The sequence below is a fragment of the Apodemus sylvaticus genome, chromosome 11 (assembly GCF_947179515.1).
Source record: "Apodemus sylvaticus chromosome 11, mApoSyl1.1, whole genome shotgun sequence".
NCBI lineage: Eukaryota > Metazoa > Chordata > Mammalia > Rodentia > Muridae > Apodemus > Apodemus sylvaticus.
The window spans coordinates 57489121-57513881 of NC_067482.1; the positions used below are offsets into that span (position 1 = coordinate 57489121).

At 46.0% G+C, this 24761-nt stretch overlaps 1 protein-coding gene across 1 annotated transcript in view; it reads left to right on the top strand.

Moving 5' to 3' along the window:
- Sel1l3 (SEL1L family member 3) overlaps positions 1-24466 on the top strand; it is a 107777-nt gene extending 83311 nt beyond the window's left edge. Inside the window, exons 18-24 of the mRNA XM_052199416.1 lie at positions 7889-7979; positions 8114-8198; positions 10123-10232; positions 14401-14528; positions 15162-15264; positions 15349-15421; positions 23432-24466. Of these exons, the coding sequence (XP_052055376.1) occupies positions 7889-7979; positions 8114-8198; positions 10123-10232; positions 14401-14528; positions 15162-15264; positions 15349-15421; positions 23432-23571 (730 nt within the window). The 3' untranslated portion in view covers positions 23572-24466. The remainder of the gene's footprint in view (positions 1-7888; positions 7980-8113; positions 8199-10122; positions 10233-14400; positions 14529-15161; positions 15265-15348; positions 15422-23431) is intronic.
- The last annotated feature ends 295 nt before the right edge of the window (positions 24467-24761 follow it).

A 24761-nucleotide genomic window follows, 5' to 3' on the forward strand; every position in this document is an offset into this window, starting at 1 on the left:
CCATCTTTGCTCCCTTGGGCCACATTTTCTTGGCTGGCTTATTGCCTAAATGATCTGGGTATTTCCATAATAACAAAAATGGATATGCAAATCATCAGAAATCCCCTCGGTCCACTGCCTCAAAGACATTAGACCAGACCTAGAATAGATCACACTCTGATACGAACCTTAATTAAAAATAAAAGCACAGGCCCAAAAGGATGCCATTTTCCCTTTTGGTCCCTAGCTGAACCAACAGATCAGTGAACAAGGATCTTAAATCAAAGCATGCTGGGAAGTGAGGCTCTCGGAAAAAGCACCCAATACAAATGTTTGTTTTGCCATCCCGGAACAGCTCATTATCTCTAGCGTCCCCTCTCGTGATCAGGAAGAAGTTTCTTTAAATGAAAAGACTGTCCCTAACTGAGAACATGCCTTGCCACGTCCGTTTGGTATTATATCTTGTTTCCCAAGTGAAATTTAGCTCATAAGAATCTCAGCCCCGGGGCTGGGCGTGCTGGCGCAGACCTTTCGTCCCAGCACTCTGGAGAATGGAGGCTGGAACAGCACAGCAAGTTCAAGGTCGGTTGGATCTACTTAGTGAGTTCCAGGCTAGCCAAGGCTACAAAGCAAAACCATGGCTACAAAACAAACAAAAGGTCTCTCAAATCCAACTTTAACTTCTTTCCTAACCTCCCTGGCTCTTCTTCTCACGGGCATCTTAGGATGAACTAAACACCTATCGAAGTATTCCTTTGTGGTGTTTTCCTCAAAGAGGGAGGTGTCTGTAAACACATCCAGGCCTGCAGACACTCCCTCAGATGACTGAGGCCTGAGTTTCCATACCGAGGGTTTGTTGATGGCTTTTTTTTCCTTGCCTGCTTTTGAATTAAACTTCACAAAACACTTCAGCTCACACATTTTAAAGCTTGCCACGGAGGGTTGGATGAAGAGTGACACGCATGGTTTGTTTTCTTTCTTTTATTGTTTTGTTTGTTTTGTTTTGTTTCTTGAAGGCAGGGTTTCTCTGTGTAGCCCCGGCTTTCCTGGAACTCACTCTGTAGACCAGGCTGGCCTCGAACTCAGAAATCCACCTGCCTCTGCCTCCCAAGTGCTGGGATTACAGGCGTGCGCCACCACCGCCCAGCTTTGTTACCTAGCCATAGTCTTGGGCCCCCTATTCATGCTGTGGCCGGCCAGGGAAGAGATGGGGACTACTGCCCTATGTGCGGTCTGATCCTGCTAAGATTCACAAGTGGGCTGGAGAGTTGGGATTCACAAGTGGGCTGGAGAGTTGGCTAAGCGCTTAAGAGCACACACTACTCTTCCAGGGGACCTGAGTTTGCCTCCCGGCACCCACATCACGCAGCTCACAACCACTTCCAGGAGAATATCATACATACCTCTGGCCTCTGTAGGCACCTGCGCTCATGTGCACATTCACACACACACACACACACACACACTTAAAAATATTAAAAATTTAAAAATTAAAGAAAACCCAACTGTATGAAAAAAAACCTTCAAAGAATAAAAATCATTATTTAAAGGAAAAAAAAGGGTTAGCATAGTACCTAAATATAGGTCACCTCACCACTGGCCGCAAGGATGGCAAACGTCATCTTGGGGATCATTTACCACCCTTCCTCTTCCACACATTGTTTTCTTGAATGACCCATGTTCGGTCTGAGTCCAGGCCTCTGCCCTTGCCATTTCTTCTACCCAGGAATCCCGCCCAGCTCCCCCCCTGCTTTAGTTCATGGGGCATGCCTGCTCCTAGTGTGCCAGTTGTCATAGCCCATGTCCTAGTGTCCTCCCTACACACGGGAGGACCTGGGACGCCTCCAGAAACTGCTAAATGAGTTAACTACAGAGAATGAAGGACGGCAGCAAAGTCTTTGGAAATTTGGATGAGGAAAAGATGCTACCTGGCTTGGGAGGCTTGGTGAAGTCTTGGCAACAGAACTGGGGAGAAGGCAGCCTTGAAGGATGGATAGAAGTCCTCTTAGTCATGCATGGAGCAGAGTGTCTAATAAAGAAAGTTGCAGAAGCAAAAGTAAAGAAAAACAACAACAACAACAAAAAGAGGAGCAAGGCTGGAAAATGTAGTCTGTTCCATTTGCGACAAAACACAGCTCTTGATTAAGATATAGTAAAGCCAGAGACCCTCTGTTTGATGGGATTGGGAGTGACCAAGAATCTACTTTTTGCTTAATTGATGACAAGAATGGAAAGGGGGCTAGTTCAGAGTCCAAGTTAAGGGAGCCAAGCTTTGGAACTGACTATGTGGCTTGAAGCCATTGACTGGTTCTCCCTCGTTTACTTAATAGAAACCCAGACAAACCAGTGTGTTACCTGGGCGGAGTCCAGAAGCTAACAGACAGGATTGGCACGGTCTACTCTATCTAAGAAAATGAGCATGAGGGTAGGGGGCATGCTTTGGATCCCAGCACTGAAGAGGCTGAGACAGAAGGTTCACAGGTTCAAGGACAGCCTAGGCTGTCCTAGTGAAACCTTTCATCAAGGAAGGAAAGAAAGGAAGGAGGGAGGGAGGGAGAGATGGCTGAGTGTGGTAGTAATCTCAGCAGTCAGCGAGAAGAGGCAGGCAGATCTCTGTGCGCGCCAGGCTAGCTGAGCCAGGATTGCATGGGGAAAGAAGGAAGAAAGGATAGGAAGGGAGGAAAAGATGAGGAGGTAGAGGCAGCAAGCATTGCTCTGGCCCTCTGATGCAAGTCCCTCCCAGACTGAGCAACCCCGACCCCACCCCAGGACCCGAAAGTCCTCCTCAGCTGGCTCCTCTCATGCACCCAACTCTTGTTTGCTTTTAGATTCTTCTATCTGTGGTTGTTTGCATGCAGTGAGCTTAGTTAGGCCTGTTCCCAACCTTTATATTATGAAGATCATTGTAGATTCTTCAACTGCGTTTTCATGCTAGCCTGTCTCTACAGTTCGATTCCTGCCTCTAGATAACACTGTGGCACACCCACAGTTGTCACACACCAGGGTTCTCGTGTTAATGCGTGTTTGTCTTTCCTTTCTGTTGTCTTGAAGCCCCGTGTGGCTTGATGACTAGGCCAGAGGACCTGCTGACAATTAAACCTGGCAGTAGGATCCCTGCGTCTCTGTTCAGCCTCACACAGCAATGCTAGCTGTCTCCCAAAATGGTTCCCCTTTGCTGTCCTGCCGCCATCTACACGTCTCTGCTCCTCCCCGTCCTTGCCAGTCTTAATACTGATGCTAAGTACGGCTGACGCAATCAGTCTGGATTTGAGACCTCAGTCTGACAGGAAAAAATATCATCTATCTCCATCACAGTGGGGAAGATTGTCAAAATATATTTGGAGCAAAGTGCTTCTAAGGTTTCCTGCTCCCCAGCTTCCCACCCTCCCCACCGGGTAAACAGGAAATAGACAGTGCTTCCCTCCCCACTCTCCCCACCACCCACCTCTCTCCCCCACCCCCACCCTCACTCCCGGACTGTGAGGTGTAATAGAACTAAGGCATCCATCAATGTCCCCAGCCTCTGGACGTTATTTCCAAATTGCCTGTGTCAGTTTGATGTGCTTGTGGCTTTTCTGTTGTTCTAAGATTTATGTGGGATTGTCTAAGCGAAGACAGTGATGGAGAAAGGGGCTTTGCTGCATTCGCATAACTCGGAAGACAACGTTGTCATGCCGGAGGCTGTCCTCGGACACTGGAAGGAGTTAGCAAGGATGGCCCAGCTGTCATGTTCCATTTCTGCCTGCTTTATGAATGTGTTTGACTGCCCTTGTCCTCAGTATACCCCCAAAACCTTAGCCCTAGAGGTTAGCCAGCACACAGTGGCCTTGTTGCTAGACAAAGAAGCAAGCCGGGCTGAGGAGGAGAGAGACTCACCTGTTTGTAATGCAGCAATGAATTCCACCAGAGACGGAGACACTTCCGTGTTGGTTTTCTGGTTTTGTTTTGTTTTTGATTATTATTATTGTTCCCCCTCATCTTGTCTGAGCAGCTTCAGGCATTAGCACAAAAGAGCACAGAGGAAATAGTATAATTGTTTGAGAAGCCACTCAGAGACACTCAAGCTCGCCAGTCACAGCAGGTGTCCACATAAGCCGTCCTGAAGATGCATCATCAGGAAAGACACCGAAAACGGTCTATGCCAGTCTGAGCCGAGAAGATAGAAACTGTGTCTCAGTCCACTGTCTGTGAATCCCTTCTTGTTGGTGCCCATGCTCTCTGTATGTCACAGTGGCTGTCCTGGAAGAGTCGTGCTTCATGCAAGGGGATTCTAGCTGCCTTTCTCACGCCTGAGGGACTTCAGTGGAGGAACAGGAAAGCTTTGAAGTCTGCCTTTTGGTTTCAGGAAATGCTGAACAAATGTTTGTCCCAGAGTACAAGAGTAGAGAAATCTGTAAATAATACTTGATTTTGATTGAGGTGGTCAGCTGAGTGCTAGGAGGTTACATGTAGAAAGGTCTGTGTCTCAGGGGTGTGTGTGTTTGTGTGTGTGTGTGTGTGTGTGAGAGAGAGAGAGAGAGAGAGAGAGAGAGAGAGAGAGAGAGAGAGAGATCTGGAGACCGGAAGTGGACGTGAGGTTGCTTCCTCTGTGGCGCCACTGTATTTCTCAACAGGGTCCTGCTGCACCTGGGCTCATCATTTCCACAGGGCTGGCTGCCCAGCAAGCCCCTGAGATCCGCCTGTATCTGCCCTCTCCCAGCCTCCTTCCTCACCAGCTCTAGGGTTACCAACACATGCTGTCATGCGTGGCTTTTTATATAGGTGCAGGGAATCTGAACTCGGGTCCGGATGCGCACACAGCTTACTGTGCTGCCTCCTTCCTTCAGATGGTTTAAGAAGTGGAGAAGGTTAGCCTGGAGTGTCTCATCGCTTAAAGAGTTCTCTTTTCAGCAGGAAATGTGATGGCATCGGCCACACGGGCATCAGGTGATGGGTTCTGTCAGAAGGAAGCCGAGCACTGATGTTGACACAGATGCTTTTAGACATCTCATATTGATGGGCTTCAGTTCTTCCTAGATGGAAATGCTTCAAAACCCTGTGAACGTTCTTCTTGGTTTACATAATAATTGGACAACAGAAGTCTCCTTTCTCCCCTATCACCAAGGGAACCCGAGAGATGAAGCACTGTCATAGCTTTCTCCTAGTGACTGTCCTTATGGAGAATGCCAGTCTCATGCTCTCCTCTCACTCCTCAGTTCTCACAGGCAGCGGAAGTTTCTCTTGCACAAGAGACGCTCGTAGCATTATTTTTTAATGTGAGCACATTCCATCTCTTCACAGCCCAGATCTTGAGCTTGTGTTGAAAAATCAATATCCTGTCCTTCCTTTGTGCTGCTGATTCTTTCTTTCTTCCTTCCTTCCTTTCTTCCTTTCTTTCTTTCTTTCTTTCTTTCTTTCTTTCTTTCCTTCTTTCTTTCTTTCTTTCTTTCTTTCTTTCTTTCTTCTTCCTCTCCCTCTCCTTTTTCTCTTCCTCCTCCTCCACCACCACCTTCTTCTCCTTTTCCACCTTCATTCACTACTGCCTTCTCTTCCTCTTCCTCCTTTCCCTCCTCTTTCTCTTCCTCCTCCTCTTCTTCTTCTTTCCTCTTCCTCATCGTCCTTCTCCTTTTCTTCTTCCTCTTCCTCCTCTTCCTTCTGCAGTCCTAGCTGTCCTGGAGCTCCCCATGTAGACCAGACTGACTCCAAACTCACAGAGATCCCTCTGCCTCCTCCTGAGTGCTGGGACTAAAAGCATGTGGTACCTCACAGGCTCTTGTGCGGAAGCCAAGGCATGAGCACAGCCCTAGTGTCTCTGAGACAGTTTGAGATGCTGAGACCTTGGGTCTAAGGCTGAACTCCGTTGGTTGAGTACTTGCCTGGCACACAGCCTGGCTTGAGCTTCAGCCCCAGTGGTGGTGGCACACTTCTGTCATCTCAATACTCAGAAGTGAGAAACGGAGACAAAGTCTCCCTCAGCTACAGAACAAGTTCAGGCCAGCCTGGGGTACAGATACATGAAACCCTATCTTAAAAGGAGGACAGACAGACAGACAGACAGACAGACAGATAGACAGTATGTAAGAATAGAACTTTGTTGCTGAAGGAGATAGCTTTCTTCTGGGTCCCACTGACATACTTTCTGGGGTCAGCTCTGTTCTGAGGAATCTGACGCCAAAAAGCAGTGGTTGCAGCCTTTGTGGTATTTACACTCCAGTTCTGGGCTTGATAGTTGTCTTTGCAGGGGACACTGCTTAGCTGACCTTATCTCTCCTTAGCACAAGTCACAAGTCGTAGCTAATGGATCTACTGTTTTGGGTCTCTCATAGGCTGAGAATTAACGCCCATGGCCCACATGTGTCTGATTGAAGTTTTAACCAGCCTAGTTTGACCTCCTAACACATCTTCGTCTCAAGACAGGATGACCCAAAGCTGCTCTCATAGCCGTGCCCCAGAGATGACTTTAGTCTGCTCACCCGGCTTTCTCTCACCCCTACTCTCCCCTCCCCTTGACCACTTCTGCAGTAGAGCTAAAATGAAGGAAGCCTCCTTACCAATACCAGCTGCTCCGAGTGAAGATAAGCTTTGGAAACAACTACTTATGATTCATTTTTTACTCATAAACTGGGTCATACACATAATTAAGGAAGCAGGTAATTAAAAAGAAAAATAACAATGACATGCACTCTCACCAAATGAGATAGATAAGAGAGATCAGTTAGCATAGAGCAGAAGAGTTTTGTCTTCTATGTGTGCATTTGCATGTGTGCATGTGTGCATTCACATGCTTATTTGTTATTGTTATTTTTGTTTTTTGCAACCCAGACCTTTGTGTATGGTAATCAAGCACTCTACCAACAGAGCTTCAAGCCCAGACCCCATTTCTGTTTGTTTTATAAGGCAAGGTCTTATATATAAGACTGGCCTTCAATATACTAGGTAGCCAGAATGACCTTGAACTCTGAATCCCCCCCACACACACCCCTGCCTTGCAAGTGCTGGGATTATGGGCATGCTCCAGCCACCATCTTGTGACAGTATTCTGAATGGCCACATCTGAAAGCAGCTACACCATGGAGTACCTGTACCACTCATAGCTGCCAGATGTTTGTTTCCTGTTTTCTTTCTTATGGTTCATGTGAGCAGCCCTCCCACTAACTCCTTGATTATGGGGTTCTTGTACGTAGCTCTGCTTTTCCCCTTTAGAGGACACCCCACAGGTGAGATGTATAGGACCACACAGTGCACATATTACTGATGCTCTTTAGGTTGGCATGACTACCTCATCCTCCAGAGACACTGGGTTCATGGCCCTCCCTCTCTCACTGGATGTAGGACCACTGATGTAGGACGTAGGATCTACAGCCCTAGGCCTTGTCACAGCTCCGTGCAGAAATCCTAGAGAGTTATTCGCTGTGTTCAACATTTATTTTCTTGTGTATTTTGACTATGATCAAGCACTTGTAAACCAACCCTTCTTTTGTCAAACTTCTAATGCACAACAAAAGCCCAGCTTAATTAAGCTTGTTCAGAACCCTAAGCCCTAGAAAGCCTTTTGTGAAATAGAGGGCTGTGAAGCTCTGGGATTTTTCTTAATACCACTCATCCTAAACGATGAAGGAAGGCTTCAAGGACCTAGGACCTGCAGAGAGTCCCCAGCTGGCATGGCCGCTTGCCTTTCAACCAGTAGAGGTAGCTGTTGTATCAAGCAGCTCCTGGCCTTATCTGTCCCTTCAGCTTTTAAGAGAAAATAAATCAGAGCAGGCAGTATTTTTAACAACAGTATTTATTTAAAGGGGGGGTGGTGGAGAACTCATGATTTTGTGGTTTTAAAAAAGTGCTTATTTTGTGCCCTCTTATGTTTGAATATGAAGCTCTTTGAGTATTAGTAAGAGCCACTATATGAAATTTATTATTAATCATCTATTTTTAGGCATGAAGCTTTGCTGTATTATGTTTTAGCAGCAGAAACTGGAATTGAAGTGTCACAGACAAATTTAGCACACATCTGCGAGGAGCGGCCGGTAAGTAATGTATTCTCTTCTCCTCTCAGCAGAAGCTACGAGGTTAAAGATAATGAATTGAGTTTTACAGAGGCGAAATTAGTCACTGGGCCGAAATATTAGTGAATTAACTTTCTCTCCCCTTTCCCTCCTAGGACCTGGCTGGGAGATACTTGGGCGTTAATTGTGTTTGGAGATACTATAATTTCTCTGTTTTTCAAATCGATGCTCCTTCATTTGGTATGTATAGAAAAACAGGTGCTAAACTGGAGGGTTGGGGAGGTTTTATTAACAGGGACCATCTAACAGTTTGATATGGAGTGTGATATTTCTAAACAATTAGGGAAGAAAGTGAAAAATGTCTGCTATTAAGGTCATGGCTAAACTGCTGTCAACCTCCTGCTGTGCACTTCCTGAAAACCAACAACTTCTTCCAAACCAAGACATCTGCCATTAAGATGTGCTTCCCTGAGCTCGCCCTTTGTCTTTGTGCCCACAGAGGGGCTCCTGGACCCCCCACTCCTGGTCTCTGCATAGAGGGGCAGCTTCTAGGAACTACTGTGCCAAGACTCCATTGCCAAGGGCATTTGAGTGAATATCTTCCAACTGGAGGCACTATTGGAAGATTGCATCGTGGGAGGAGGGGAAAAGCCCAGGTTGACCTCCATCTTTCTCTGGGCCCTTAGCTTCTGGCAGTAGCCTGTCAGGGTTCTAGCCTCCACCATGCAGCCCTGTCATCTTTGGTCTCAGCTCACAGAGGACTGTGAAGCCCTGACAGTATCACAACCATCTTCTGATACCATCCTCTTATACCCCGAGGATGGCATTTGCTTCCTAAATGCTGATCCCCGAATCATCTCCTATTTCCCATCCTCTCTTACGCTCTTCCAACACCAGCCCCTACAACTTTCCACATGGTGAACATCCCCTGTGCAGCCTCCAGGGATGGATCATGCATTTCTCTTAAGACACTGAGTTATAGCTATCCATCTAAGCAGATGAAATACATAGCTGAGAGAAAGTAAGAGTTGCAGGACACATGAATTACAGGCTGCACAGCACTGCAACTGTGACACAGAGTCAGAGACAACCTCAGTGGATGAGTTCTGAGCCTGCTGATGGAGATTCTCCCAGCAGATCTGTTCAGGGAGCCAACAGGGAAATACAACATGTCTATAGATGGGAGCACTCTGGACCTAAGACTTCCACCAAGGAAAATGTAAAGAGGTTCATTCTACTTTCCTTGTTGCTGTGATAGAAACACCTGGTTGAAAGCAACTTAGGGAGGGAGGTAATTATGTGGCATATACTCCCGGGTCACATTGAGTCAATGAGGTAAGTGGATGTGGAAGCTCAAGGCAGGAACTTGGAGACAGAAACGAGTGCTGCTTGCTGTTTTGTTCTCTGGTGTTCTCGTCTGCAGGTTCATGTTTACTGTATGGATTTTCTTATATAGCCCAGAACCACCTGCCTATAGATGGTGTCGCCCACAGTGGACTAGACACTCCGGAACCAACTATTGAGCCAGACAGTTCTTCACAGACATGTTCACAGGCCAATCTGGCCTAAACAATTTCTCAGCTGAGATTTTCCTTTCAGATGACTATAGGTTGTATCAATTTCACAATTAGAGGTTGACAGTTAAAACTAGAATGGTGTTTCATAAGCCTGTATAGACATATTATAATAGGAAATATTAGTGATTTAACATGTTGGTGTAAAACAGGGGTATTCATATGTGGCCAAAGAGTATAGAGTACAGTCAAAATCAGAATGAAAAACTTAAAAAAAAAATTATATGACCTTTTTGAGTCGGTTTGCTTGTTTGTTTGAGACAGTGTCTCACTATATAATTTTGGCCATTTTGGAATTCACTACATAGACCAGGCTGGCCTCAAACTCACAAGAGATATCCCTGATTCTGCCTCCCAAGTACTGGAATTAAAGTTGTGCACCATCACACCAATTCATCATTATGGATTTTTTTTGCAATTTTTTTTGTAACTTGATTGCACAGTTCTAGATTCTGAAAGCTTAGATGATAATGTCATATCACAATGTCACCCCAAATAAGCATATATGCTCTCCCAGCCTATGAGAAACAGCTTAGACATCCCTGGAAATAAAACTGTCTGACAAATAGATACCTGGTTGTGTTCTGCAGCATATTTGAAAATGGGAGACCTTTACTACTATGGTCACCAAAACCAGTCCCAAGATCTGGAGCTGTCTGTGCAGATGTATGCCCAAGCGGCCCTGGATGGAGACTCCCAGGTAAGCAGCAGTAACTGTCTCTCAAGGCCCAGGACCTTGTTCTATGGCTTCAGAAGCATGGCTGGATGTCACCCATGCTCTTCACCACACGCCCTTCCCACAGTTCTATGAGGGAATCTTGACAGAGCATCGGCCGCGTTCTCCCATGCTGGTCTCACACCGATCCTGCCGGCCTGGAATTTTCACACTATATTTCACTCAGACATATGTCAAAGTAATACATTTCTCAAGGCCAAATAACTGATCATAAGCAAAACAGCCAAGGCCCTTTCTGCTGGAAGCCTGCAGGTTTTCTACCGTGTTCCATAGCACTAACTCATGGGGTAGAAGCTCAAGACCCTAGAGTGTAACCACTGGAGGAAGTGGCGTGTTTAGACACTGAGCCAAGACTCAAGAGCTGGGACTGGATTCCCTGGGGCCTTTTAAAAACCCTATCTTTTGTAATCTCGGGCTTAAAGAAAGCTTATACAAAGAACCCAGAGTGTTCCTAGTCCCATGCATCCAGCTTCCCTACTGTTTATATCTTACAGGCACAGCCCCTGTTGAATGAAGATGTTCATAGAGGGCATTACCTAACTCCAGGCTTCCTTCGCCTTTCTGTTCTAGGATCTCAAGCAGTATCCTACATGATATGTACACGTTACCCCTCTTTCCAGTCTCCACACTGTGACAATTCCTCATTCTTCAAGGTCTCCATGACCTTGAATCTCTGAAGAATCCTAAATAGATAATTTGTAGAACAGCAGAGGCAGGCGGATTGGGCGTTTCAGACCAGCTTAGGCTACACAGAAAGATCTTGTTGGTGGAAGGTACTGCAGAAGTTGTATACCCACAAGCGCCGTATCAGGAATGCATGCGGTCAGAATGCCTTAGCAGTGGCAAGCTTATTTTAGCTATCTGGTCTGATAAAATACTGTAGCCAAAAGCAGTGTAAGGGAGAAAGGTTTTTGGCTTTCAGTTCTATGTGGCAAGGAGGAAGGAAGGCATGTTGGGGAAATAGGAGTCTGGTTTGTCACACTCTGAAGGCAGAGTGATCAGGAAGGGAGACTGGGCCATGGAGTATGAAGACCAGTACACCTGGCCCACGTCCTCCAGTGAGGCTCCAACCCCTAAAGGTTCTACAACTGTTCCAAACAGCTCTACCCATTAGGGACTAAAGGTTCAAGCCCATGACCTATGGGGGACGTTTCACACTGAATCCACAACAGGCAATTTCTGTAAAGTTACTATTTCTGTATTTCTAATTCATAAATTTCTTGGAGAGATAACAGAAAACTATTCATGCATCTCGCTTATCTTCAATTTGCCCAAGAATTTTAGGAGATCTTGTCTTCCACAATCGCTAACTGTGTCTTAATGCTACTTCTTTTGCTGTGTCTTAATGCTACTTCTTTTTCTCCTCCCCTTTGGCTTCCTAATTGGAATTATGGGAGGATCTCAGGTCCTTTTCTACAATGGAGGATGGGAAGGTTGCCGCCTGCTTGTATGGGTGGCTGGTTCATGGTAACAGCAAAGTTGGAAGTGTATTTCTGCCACAGCCTTTCTGTTATTTAATAAAGGCATTATATCAGTAGAGTTGGGGGCCCGGGTTAAAAGTCCCGCCTCTCTCCCACTCAGTTGCTTTCCCATGACATGTCACTAGACCTCAGCTCTCCACTCGCATCTGTCAACTGCGGTCCTTATAACCCTTCCCCTACGGGAAGTGAGCACTGAATGAGATGTTTGTTATAAAGCTCTGATCCCACGCCAAGTGTGCTTAATGAACATGATCTATCAAATATCACCTCTACCAGAGCTGCTAGAGAAACAGTCTCCCTTGGTTGTCAGCCATCATCTAAAACTAGGCCTGCTAACTTGAAAAACTATGTTTCAAGACCAGTAAAATGTAATCTTAAAAGGCAAAAAAGAGAGAGACAGAGGGAATCCCTGAAAACAATAAATGTATCTGCAGTTCCATAGCAGGGCCTTTTATTTTTGAACATGAATGTATGTATGTATGTATGTATGTATGTATGTATGTATGTAGTTGGGCAAGCATGTTATAGCAGGGGGCAGCTTTAAGGGAGATGGTCCTCTTCTTGCCCCATGTCGGTCCTGGGGATCTTCACAGTGTCTTCACGTCCCCCTCCCCCCTTCAGCTCCTGCTCATCCCATGTGTCTGTTACATCATCTCTAGGGAACATGCTATCTGGAAAACAATCTTATTGCTCCATTGATAGACTGTGTACATTTCGTTACACTATCTCTTTCATTGGCACTCACTGAAGAACGCTTAACCGATCATTTGGCAACTCATTTTTTTTGCTTCAATGTGTATATTTCCAGTCCTGCTATGTTATAGACAGAGGTCAGTGGTGAGGATAGAGGTCGGGGTGGGGGAGGGTGGGCAGAGGGCCTCCTCTGGTATAATGAGCGCTTTAGGGTCTCCACCTCTCCCCCTCATTTGAATACTTCAGTTCTATGGTGAGAGACCCTGTAGCTGAGTCACGGAGTCTCAATGGTTTTCTGACTACATGGTAGGATATTGCTGGTTTATATTTTCTAGTCATTATCTTAGCAGTAGATAAGCAGAGGAATATGATGGAAACCTTGTTGACGTGGATCGTTTAATTCCGATAACTGAGTAACTACAGGCTGATGCTTGACTCTTGCCAAATTGCCTTTGATATAATTTCTGGTAAGGAGGGCCGTCTCATCCGCTCCTGTTGACGATGAGCCGCCCCTCGTATCTCCTTTATTCTTTATTCTTGTTCTCCGTCTGGTTCTTTATCTATTGGTCCTTTGATACATTTAAAAACTCAAGTCCTAATTAGTTCTTTATAAAGTTGCCTACTTGATAATGAACCTTAAGCCACCGCGCTGCACACAAACGCTCGTCCGCCTCGCCTACTTATTTGCCACTTATTTTGATCTTATTTTCCCATTGATCAGAGTCCTTAGAGTTTTATAACCACTTTCTCTCCTTTCTTCTAACACTTAAGTTTTAAGAGTTCCTTTCAGAGCAAGGAGAATGGTGTGTATTCTGCTGGATGTGTGTGTGAATCTTAAAGACGCATTGTACTCAATCTAGAGGCTGCTTGGCAGTGCCCTGAAGGTTGAGTGGGGTCTCTGGACCTCTCTCATTTGAATCCTAGACTTGCTAGGATTTCCCAGCTGGGCGACTTCAAGCACATCCCTTAACTTCTCTGTGCCGCAGTTTCTGTAAAATAAGGCCTGTGAGAGGACCAATATTGATTCACGTCATGAGATTAAGTGAATGTTTATAAAGCAGAACACTGCCTCCCACACAGCAGGGACTGAAAAGTTAGCTGCCATTGTATTGACCGTGACTGCATGGTCTGGTGTGTACCAGTGTGTGCAGCATGGTGCATGTGTATGGCCTATAAACTATGACCGGTGGCCAATGAAATACAGTGTCAAAGGGAGGTCATTAAAATGTGACCAGGCATTCTTTGAAGGATGACACCAGATTTTCTATGTGGCTCTCTAGTAGTAAGAGTCATTTTACCTTTGGGGTTGGGGGGGGCATTCTAGAATGGCCACAGTCATGTTGCAGGGGTGATTTCTTTCTGATAGATCCCATGTTTTAGACACATCCCTATCATCTGGCTCTTGAATGACATTCTTTCTTAGAACTCCATAGTCCACAGGCTACGTCCTGCTCTGGAAGTTGGGAACAAAATAGAGAAGAAAGAGGAAGTTCGGAAAATTTCCCATAGCCGAGATCTGTACCAAGAGAATCATGGGAGGGTTTTCATACTTACCTAGAACATCTCAAATATGTGCTCATATACTGTTTATCTTATCAGGAGTCCAGTAGGCTGATAGTTATCAAAGGCTTGGTCCTTAAGCAATGGGCTTAATCAGCATTACAGCTTCATTGATAATGCGAGGACTCACTTCTGGTGGGATCTGGAGAAGCAAAGGGGGCTGCTTTCCTGGTGTTGATGGGCCGTAGGGCTCTTTGGAAACCTCCCCACTCTCCTGCAGATAATTTCTCAGATGAGTATATTTAGGGGGACAACTCATCAATGAACATGGCAAAACCATCTGGTTCTAGGGACTGTGGACAAAAAGTAGAGTTGTAGACGTTTACACTGTGAGGACGGGCACGTGTCTGGGCTCCATTCCAGGACTTACTGAGCTTGGCTTTTCTCGATTTTTTTAGGGATTTTTCAACCTCGCCACACTGATAGAGGAAGGCGCTGTCATCCCACACCACATTCTGGAATTCTTGGAAATCGACCCATCGCTCTATCCCAGTAACACCTCCATACTCCGGGAGCTATACGAAAGGTGAGCCCTGAGACACTCTGATTCTATGCAAATGGGGAGGGGGACCCAAGTAAGTGGTGCTTGGCCTTAATTCAAGCTAGCATCACCCCAATTTTTTTTTAATTTGGTTGACCTTTTCTTTTCTTTTTTTTTTAATTGTTTTTTTATTTCACACCAATTTTGTGATGTCAAAAGGTAGAAAATATTGCCAGAACTGCTTCTGTCAGAATGCCTGCAGTGCCCAGGTGCTCTTTCTTTCCACTGAGCTTCATGTTTGTCATAGAACGTTCTAGATCTGAAGTTCAAGTGCTGACGGTGATTTTCCATAATAGTGGGGGGAAACACTCACCTAATTAGCTTTTCTAAGAGATAAGGAGGCCATCTTACACCTGGACTTTAGATAGACTCTCAGAAGTAGGGTTTCAGTAAATCCTGTGCTCAGGGTCTTCCTTAGGCATGACCTTTCCAGGAGTTTCTGCTAGGATCTCCAAACACCAGGCCTAAAGTGCTTAGAATTAATTAGCCTCATTCTCTTGTCTCCATCTTGAGGTAGTTTGGGTATGCAAAGGCAAATACATGTGGGTATGTGGGAACCATCACGGCTGGTGCCACCAAAGCCAGTGATACCACAGCTACCCTTGGCTTGGTTTGCAGGTGCTGGAGTCTCAGTAACGAGGAGTCCCTTAGCCCCTGCGCCCTGGCCTGGTTCTACCTTCACCTGAGGCTTCTCTGGGGTACCATTTTACACTCTGCCCTGGTGAGTACCCTCCCCTGCCCTGCCCTGCCCGAGGCTCTGCTCTCCCACAGTCATCTGACGCACGCACGCTCCAAATGTCTGCAGATCTACTTCCTGGGAACCTTCCTGCTGTCCGTGGTGATCGCCTGGATGGTGCTTTATCTCCAGTGTGTCTCAGGTAAAGCTTTCTTTAAAGCCACAGCAGGAGGGAAGGAGAAATGGGCTTCTTTTTCTCTCCTGTCAAGGGGCACGCCCTCTCCTCATAATCTTGGTCATGCTTCATTTCTTGAGCATGGCTGTGTGTGGTACCAAGGAGTCCTGGCATTGTCTCACAGTCCCCAACTGTCAGGGACCCTCAGACTATCACAAATCTCAAAGTAAAAAAAAAAAAAAAAAAGTTTTATAAGTTTATCTTTTGAGCTTAAAAAAAAGAAAAAAGCCCAAGTTTTTTTTTTTTTTTCTCCATACATATGCTTGAAAAATCTCATTTTAAACCTGGCTACTGTATGAAGTAGTCCCAGTCTTTCCAGTCACGCAGTCAAAAGTATGAGAGACTAAACTAATACTCACAATGCGTCAGCGCGCCTGGCCAGCCGGGTAGTCTTGGAGAGTCCAGTTTGGTTCTTGCTAGACATGGTTCTTTTTCAAGCTATCAGAAGGAAGTAGTTAACTGAATGAGTTAGACTCCAGACTTAGCTACTCAATAGCTGTGCCACTTAGTACAAGTTACTCAACCTTTCTGATCTCCCAGTTTCTAATCAAAAGAGAGTCTAATATAACTTCTAAAGGATGTAAAATGAGGGGGATGGTTTAAAAATACATCTAAGATGCCCATCCTAATGGTGACTGTTGTTAAAGAAGAGCTGTTTTACTTAAGTGGCACATAAGACCCTCTCAATGGACGTTAGCTATTTTATTTGTCTTCTAGGTTAAAGGATGGCCCAAATTCTACCATTCACATTAGTATCTCACACTTAGCAGGGGCTTGGTGGGAAGTGACAGATTTCTACCAATGACAACAAGAATAGGAAATAGAGCAGGAAGACCAACAAAAACACTTACAAATGGCTAATTAGGGGTGGGTGGGCAGCTGAGTGTCCGCATAGCTGTTACTTGTGTAACAGATAATCAAAAGTGAGAGGAGTGGGGTTGCCTCTTGCAGGCGAACAGTCTTCCTCTCTTTTACCGGAGGAGGTGCGGGCTGCCCTCCACAGCCCCGCCAGGCTGGAGGCCTTGTCCTCTGCGCCTGCATAAATCTCCCGAGGGCGCATTCTGTCTCATGGCTGAATTTGCTGCCAGGTAGAGCACATTTATTTTGCATCTTGTCAGTGTTTTCCATTTCAAATTATCTTTGTCATTTTTTTCTCTGTGGAAAAGCTGTTGTGACTATTATGAATGCAGTTCTGTTAAGGTTGCTGAAAATTGCCTTGATGGTTGCACACCAGCTGGTGGCCATGAAAATTCATGGGCGGGTGGGAGCCCCTCTCTCAGATGCTGGCTTCTTCCCGTCTTTGTTGTCAGCCCTCCGCATTCTCGTCTCCCTGTCCCTCCTGCCCCTTCATATGTCACACATATTTCCCCATCCCATCTCAGTGGGCCACTCTGTCGCTTGCTTTCCCTCACTGTTCAAACTCTTTCATTTGCCTTTTCCAGTGTATGCCCCCCCCCTTTCTTCTCGACAGCCACAGAAGATTTAGTTGGGATAAGATCTTTAAAAAGAACTTAATTCTCCTCATAGCATGCTACAGGAGAGGAAACTTGAGGCCAGAGAGGTGAAATACCCTGTTCGACTAAGGAAGTGAGGCCAAGAGAGATGTAGGATGTAAGTGGAAAACGTGCTTTCAAAACCTCAATACTTTGAGATGTTGTAGACTATCTCTAACTAATTACCCCTTTCACAGTAGGAATCTTTCCTAATTGGTTTTAGTATCTTGAAATAAAATTCATAATCAACCTGCCCACACACATATTTGCCTTAAAAGCACTGTAATGGCTAATTAAAAGAATAGAACTTATTACAAAATGATGTTTCTATATCTAAGTTCTAGCCTACTGCGTCTCAGTTTTACTGGGCATGTGAACCATGCAGGAATCAGACCCCAGGTGGACTCTGATGGAGTGAGCCTCTGGGTCATGCCCATACGACCGTTCTGTAAAACATGCTTGGACCAGAAATGGCAAGAATAGAAAGGAGAGGCTCACGTGCTCTGAGAATGTGCCTGCCCACAGCAGCCCCACCAGCCTGTGTGAACTCTTGCAGAGTTGAAGCATCTCCTTCATTCCTTTTACTGATGTCTAAAGTCCTTGTTCATAGTAGAAACATGCCAGCCATTTTGAAGTAAGATTGGTCCACTCAGGAGAACAGGTGGCTGAAGAGGTGATGGGCAGATGACAGGGCACAGAAGAGTGAGCTTCTTAGAGACCAAAGCTTCTGCCGCTGGCATTTCCTTGGGGAGCTGATGGAGCCTGAGTGTCCCTTCCTTGCACCACAGGAATTGGAGGTGTGGATGACTGGTACTTGTGGCAGATGCTGGAGTGAAATGGCCAAAGTAATTCACTCTGGGTGCTGGTTAGTAGTCAGTAAAGAAGTCATGGGCTTGAAAGCTGGAAGTCTCCCCCAAACAGCATGGGGTGAGGAATGTCACTAGAAATTGGGGATCTTATTCATTTCAGGATTTTGGAGTTTGTTTGTTTGTTTGTTTGTTTGTTTGTTTGTTTGTTTTAATCAATACATTTTCATGGTTTATCAGCAAGTTGTTCTTATCTGTTGTGTGTTCTGCTCTAGCGAGCCTCATTTTCCTCCCAAGTTTGTATGATGCTCTCTGATGTAGCCTTTGCCACATGCAATGGTCTCATGTTCAGCGGTGCAGGACAGGAGTTAGCCCCACCAGCAGCGGGGAAGGGAGCTGCTAAGATTCTGACCCTGCTGCTACTTGTGGGACAATACCAAACAAGGGAGAAGCTTGCTTGAGCCTCTGTTTATTCTGTGAAATGGAAGAAAGAATAGTTTGCCTACTTCTTTCTGCAGCTGAGAGAACCAAATGAGATGACTTGGTGTTTATAATAAGCTGGTAGCTGTCAGAGTCCATCCTGCCCTGTGGGTCATTTTGCCTGCGATTAGAGAATTCTGCCACAAGGAGGCGATCATATTTAACGAGACCGATTTGCCTCTGCTAGTTAACCAAAACCTAGCAAGCTTTTGCAATGCTGTTGGACGTTCACTGTAGAGGCATTTAAACAAATGTGTTCCCAATCCATCACAAGTAATAAGGTAGGGGCCAAGCACTTCACATCTCTTACTGCACACAGGAACTCGTTACTGCAAACGAGGAAACTCGTTTGTGGTTACGCACTTCCTCAAGGCCACTATACCTTTTAGGAGACTGGTGCTTCTCAAGGTAAGAATGTCCCTGGATGGAGTTCCTTGATTGCCACAGGTCTGAATGCAGAAATCCCATTGCTCCGGGCCTCCACAGCTTCTGGGTCACCCTGTCTGGGCTTCTTCACCTGTCCACAGAACCATTAGCGTTTTCCTTGGTGCCTCCCAGTTTCAGGTTGTTCCTAGAGAAAGGAGGGGGGCACTTTGCTAGAACAGTCCACACACAGTTCAGTTCCCCCCTGCCACCGCCAACCCCCAGACTCCAGAAAGAGTTTTATTTTACTGCTCCAGAGTGTTTCAAAAGCATCGCCTCCCCCTCCGCACCGACGATGCTGAACCTACTTACCTAAATGGAGCAGCAGCCATTTTGAAACCCCAAATATCCCCAAGTAAGTCCAGAGCTGTGTCTGCCACAAACATTCCTCAGACCAAAGGAGCCTAGAGACTGGCTGCCGGCCTGAAGGGGGGAGGAGAAAAAACAGTAGCAAGAGAAAACAGAAGTGCCATTTCAAAGAAAGAGTCCTCTTTTCAAAACATTAAAATTTGGAAACACAGAATCAGAAAGACTCTGAATCCCGAGTTCTTAAGCCCTGAAACTCGAGTGCCAGCACAAAACCACAAGACAAAGATTCCACACCCGACTTCACGGAACACAATGCGGGGGGCACTAAAAGTATCCCATGAAATTACCTTTCAATCTATGCACACAAGGAGTATGTATGAAACAATGAATTTCACATTTTGATTTGAGGCCACAAGGTATTTCATTATGCACTGTCTAACCTAAGCCCCAAATCTGAACTCTGAATCCCGTCTGGTCTCATTCATTTCAGACAAAAACAAAAAACAAAAACAAAAACAAAAAAATCTCCATCTGCAGCGTGACCCTAAACTTGCTGTCTAAAGTACACACCACATAAAACACAGTCTGTAGAGCATCCAGCTCCCACGGATGACTACGCAGTCTGAGCCTGGGCCAGTCTGTCTGTAAGCCCAGGCCAGTCTGTCTGTCCTCACACTGCCTGTGTGTGCCCCATGCTGACTCATCCTTCAGGCTGTGGTTAGCCTTGTTTTTTGTTTTTTTTTTTTTAACAGAATGTAAAATGATCTAAGTGAGACTAATTAAACCTTTCTTTGCTCTGCTCCTATCTCCTACATTTCTAGCTAATGAGGTTTCTGCTAAAAGCACAGTGAAACGCCACACAGAGTGCTCATAGAGAAAGCTGATAGTCTTGAAGTCAGAGATTTCACACAAGGAGTCTTCCACACCTCTCCTGTTCCCCAGCTTTTGATGTACTCCCATACCTGCTTAAAACCCGTCTAGTAACAGGAATCTCGTACCTGTCCTGGACTCTGCAGGCGCCTGAGGACTGACTCACACATGGTGTGAGATCTCCGGGGCCACCTCTGTGCCCCTCATCCTTACCAGTGACCTGCCATTTCAGTATATGCCTTGATAGTTTCTTGTCACAGGCTGCATCTGATCGACTGGGCAGCTGGCAGCCAAATGTAAGAGGGGTCGGCAAAGCCTCGTATAGCCCCCCGCTAGCCTCAAGTTTGCCCTGTAGTCGAGTCTGACCTCTGATCTTCCTACACCTCCTTCCCAAATGCTGGGATGATAGGCCAACACTGCTAGTCCAATTTAGCGCTAAAGATGGAATAAGGGCTTCATGCCTGTTAGGCAAGTGCTCTACCACCCGTCCGAGCTACGCCCCGCCCTGGCAGCACACTGTTCTAAGGAATTAGATAACAATTACTTTGGCTTGTCTACTTTGTCCCTGGAAATCTGAAGCACCCACCATAGCTGGGCTTCTAATAAAATTGTGCTGTGGACACATTTGAATTTCAAATGCTTTCACACATCACAAAATCTTATTCTTGTTTGGATTTTTTTGTTCTCCCATTTAAAAGTGAACCATACAAAAACAGGCAGTGGCTGCCATTGGCCCCACAGGGGCGTCCTGTGTGTGCCAGCTCCTGATTATTCTCACTAATGTACAGAAAATGACCCCCCGGCCAGCAAGTAACCCACAAATCACTTCTCTCTGGCTCTGGCATTACTCTGTAATTTTTTAAGCAGCACGATGATATCCCTGGTTACCTTGATTCTAGCCCAATAATAAAATTAGCAAGCATTCCAGGTGAGCAGGGACAAAGGAGCCACTTTTAAAATTAGGACATGCGGTAGGGGGGCTCACACAGTGATTGCGGCCCCCACAGAAGGGAGGGAACCCTCACAAAGACAATGACAAACTTGCTGTGGGAACAGCGGCGTGTCTGTTGTCCCTGTCCAGGGGCATTAAGTGGTGGCAGTGCTAATTAGGCATTCTTTTTACATTTACACATTGGCACTTTTTGTTTTAATCGGAAAACCAATTGCTGATTTATCTTGTTACCATGGTGACTTAGACATTCCGTAAGCTTGAAAGTCCGTGCCTTAGTGTTGTATTAACTTCCCCAGAGGTCACCAGAAAGGCAAATCTTATGGCAAAAGGGGGTCCAGACACCAGCTGCTCCAAGGCCTTCTATTCCCTGGAGAGGAAACAGAGGAACCAGGATTCTAACACGGTAGAAAGGGGATATCCACAACTCAGTATCTAGCTCAGGGGTAGATAACAGCAGGTAAAGAAGACAAGCCCAGACTGGGCCTCCTGACTGTGGCACAGTCTTTGACCCTCCTTGCTTGGTCACCTGCCTCTGAGCCTTTAATAGTTCTAGCAATGTCCCACCATCCCACAACACCTGGCCTCTCCACTACTCTGTGGTTCCACATCTCCTGTGGATGTTGAAAGGAGCCCTAAAAAGAAGTCCTGTCAATACACAGGAAAGCCAACCTGCTAGAAAGCGTGTGCCCCAATTTCTCACAGTGGTCCCTGGGGGAGGCCATACGCAGACAGAGTCATTGAAGAACTGGACTGTCATCACAGGGTGGCATCTTTCTATGGTACATACAGCTCATATCAACCTTTAAAAGTGGCTCCAACAAGCCATCAAGACGGCTCTGCAGCTAACGATGCTTGCTGCCAATCCTGAAAACCTGCACTCGATCCCTGAAGCCATGTGCTGGAAGACAAGCACTGGTTCCTGCGACCTGTCCTCTGACCTCCACGTGTGTGCCGGCACATGCTTATGCTTACATGTATGCATTATAAATAAATAAGGGCAAAAGATGATACATAAGATACAAATCACCCTCCCACACACACTCTCTCAAAGTTAGTAGGACTAGAACACTACTGAGTTTCATTAAGATCCCTACTTACAGGTAAACTAGCTGTGTCTGCGCAGACTTTGGCCCCTGGGCTAACCGTTCATCACCCAGCCCTGGATGTTGCTACCCCCATTTTATAGCTAAAAGCTGGCTCATACCCAGCTGGTAAATATCAGCACTATTCAACTCTCAGTCTTTTCTGGCTTTGAAGTTCATGTTGTTTTTATCCTGAAGCCTCAAACAGGACTGCAGGCATCCAGAAAACAAACGTTTGAACTTTTTTTTATCAATCTCCAAAGCCATGTACCTGAAATGAACAAATCTTAACACATTTCCCCAGTTGACACTCCCCACACACCCACACCTGCCAAACACTGTCCTAAGCCTCTTAAGTGCGTTTTCTCGTTTAAGCCGTGGACTGACCCAGTGCCACAGAGCCACCCATCTTCTTCATCTCTCGGAGGGGGGAGCATGTGGCTAACTCACCCAAGTCACACAGCTGTTAAAGGTCAGAGCCCACAGTCACCTGGGGCACTGCTAGATTTGAATTCATTAAGCAGGCTCTGCCGCCTCTAGCATGGGTGGCACTCAGGGCCGGTCACTCACTGCTGCAGGGTTGTCACGAGTCCTGCAGGAGGCTGAACACGATCCTTGGTTTCCACTCAGAAGAAGCCATCATCCTATCCCCACTTCTGGGCAGGTGTGACAAGTGGAAATGTCTTCCTGCTCTGTCCTTGGGAAGGAAATGGCACTCCCCTTTGAAAATTACTGACATGGGGGAAGGGGGTGGGGGTGGGAAGATGCCTTAATTTTTAAGAGCACTGGCTGCCCTTGCAGAAGAGCTGGGTTCAGTTCCACCACCACTCCCAGCCCCCAGGGCTGCTCACAACCATCTGTAGCTACAGTTTCAGAGAATCCAGTGCCCTCTTCTGGCCCCTGTAGACACTAGGCACTCAAATGAAACAAAAGCATGCACACTTGCAAAGCACTCCTACATATAAAATACAAGTGAAAAGGCAACGAAAATTGCTGCTGACATAAACTTGATCAACGCTCCTCTAAAATTGGGGTCATTGCCCTCTCTTTTAAAGATGTTGAAAATCACGTAAACCTAATAATTTTTGTAGAAATACAGCAATTGTATCTTTTCAGTTTTGTGCAATTATTTAAATAAAATAACTTGGGCTGAATTTGACACACAATCCAAATGGGACAAGAATGTGAATAGCCCTCCTCTGACTGCTTGACACTATTTATGGTTGTATTATATTGACATCTTGGAGGGGGGCACTAGGGTCATAGCTCATAAAACTGATCACAGCAACTTTTTGCCGAAAAATCCTTGCAGGCACGCAGCGACTTAGAACCATGGGCCATGGGAACCACCAGAGATCTTTACACAGCTTTTCCAATCTGTTATTTTATAGAAGGGGACACGAAAGTTCAAAGAACCTAGAAAATGGGCCCAAGGTTGTCTATTTACCTAGAGTTTGGGCCACCAGCCAAGGATCCCCCCTCCTGCTTACTGCGTGGGGCAGGGCTTGGTGTTCGGCATGGGTTTCTTTCAGATGCTCAGCTGTTTGTCTCTGTCTCTACAGCCAGTGCCTCCTCTCCAGCACCAGCCTGGGTCTTGGCAGGCCCCCCGTCATCCACCCCAAGTCCAGCTGTGCCTCCAGCTGCAGATGCCTCTGACCATGACCCACCCGTGGTGGCTAACAGCCCTGAGCCTCGTGGGTGAACTGTGCATCCCTGGTCGCTCCAGCCAAGAGACCCTCTTTCAACAGCTGCTTCGGGAAGGCTGGGGCCAGGTGTGATACTGACAAACACCTTAAAAGTCTTGTGAACTGTGTGCCAGCTTTGCACTTGGTGTCTCTTTGTTTATGTTTTAACAAGAACATACCCAGAGCAGACTGTAGTTATCAAACAAACTCAAGGATTGCCTTGAAAATAAAGCAGTGGGGTGGGGGTGGGGCATGAACTGAGGCATCAGACCTTCCTTCCTGGTGACTGTTCTGGGAACCACAGTCCGTAGAGGGGCATTTTAAAAAAGTTTTAGTCTTTCTTCATCCCCTTTTGCCAGAGAACAGGAACTTCTCGCCCAGGCTGATGATGCTTCAGTACCTGTTTGCCACAACCTGCTCTGCAAAAGCCCAACTGTCAGATTGCTCTCGGAGTCCCAAACCCAGCAGTCAGAAGGAACCTTGAAACAAACAAAGCACCATATACAGGGAAGGTAATAGCCTTGTACATTGGTTTACATTTTCCCCCCTGTGGATTTTTCTAGAGGTCATAGTGCTTCCAAGTCATTTGATGACATTATTGGGTGTCGTTTATGTTTCCATCATAATACCTGCAATAACATCTAGGAAATCTTTACAATTTAAGTGTAGTCTTCTTCCCCACGAATCGCCGTTAGAATAGACTGGCAGCAATGGAAAATGCAGAAAAAAAAAACAAAACAAAAACAAGCTGTTAGCTCATAGGTTCATCACCACCCCTTATGCCTGCCTCTGTCTTTATAGGTGTGTGTGTGTGTGTGTGTGTGTGTATAAGAGGACAAAAAAAAAGAACAGAGTGTATGCTGCGACAGTAGTAAATAAATCGGTAATGCAATACTGTGGGTTCAAACTATCTTTGCACTACTTTATTTACAGTAGTAAATAAAATTATTTTTCTACAGTTGACTACCAGGAAGTCTGGCTTCTTTTTTTTTTCTTTTTGTCACTGTGGTCATTATTCAGAGTGCTAAGGTCCAAGTGTGCTCCTTAGGAGCCTCCCCACGCCCAACACACAAAGCAACTTAGGAGCCTCCCCACGCCCAACACACAAAGCAACACCCTACAGGAAATCGATTGTCCTGCTAACCATTGACAACTGTGGAGGAGAAGGCAGCAGGAAGCTCCCTTCCAAGAATCCCAAGCCTGCGGC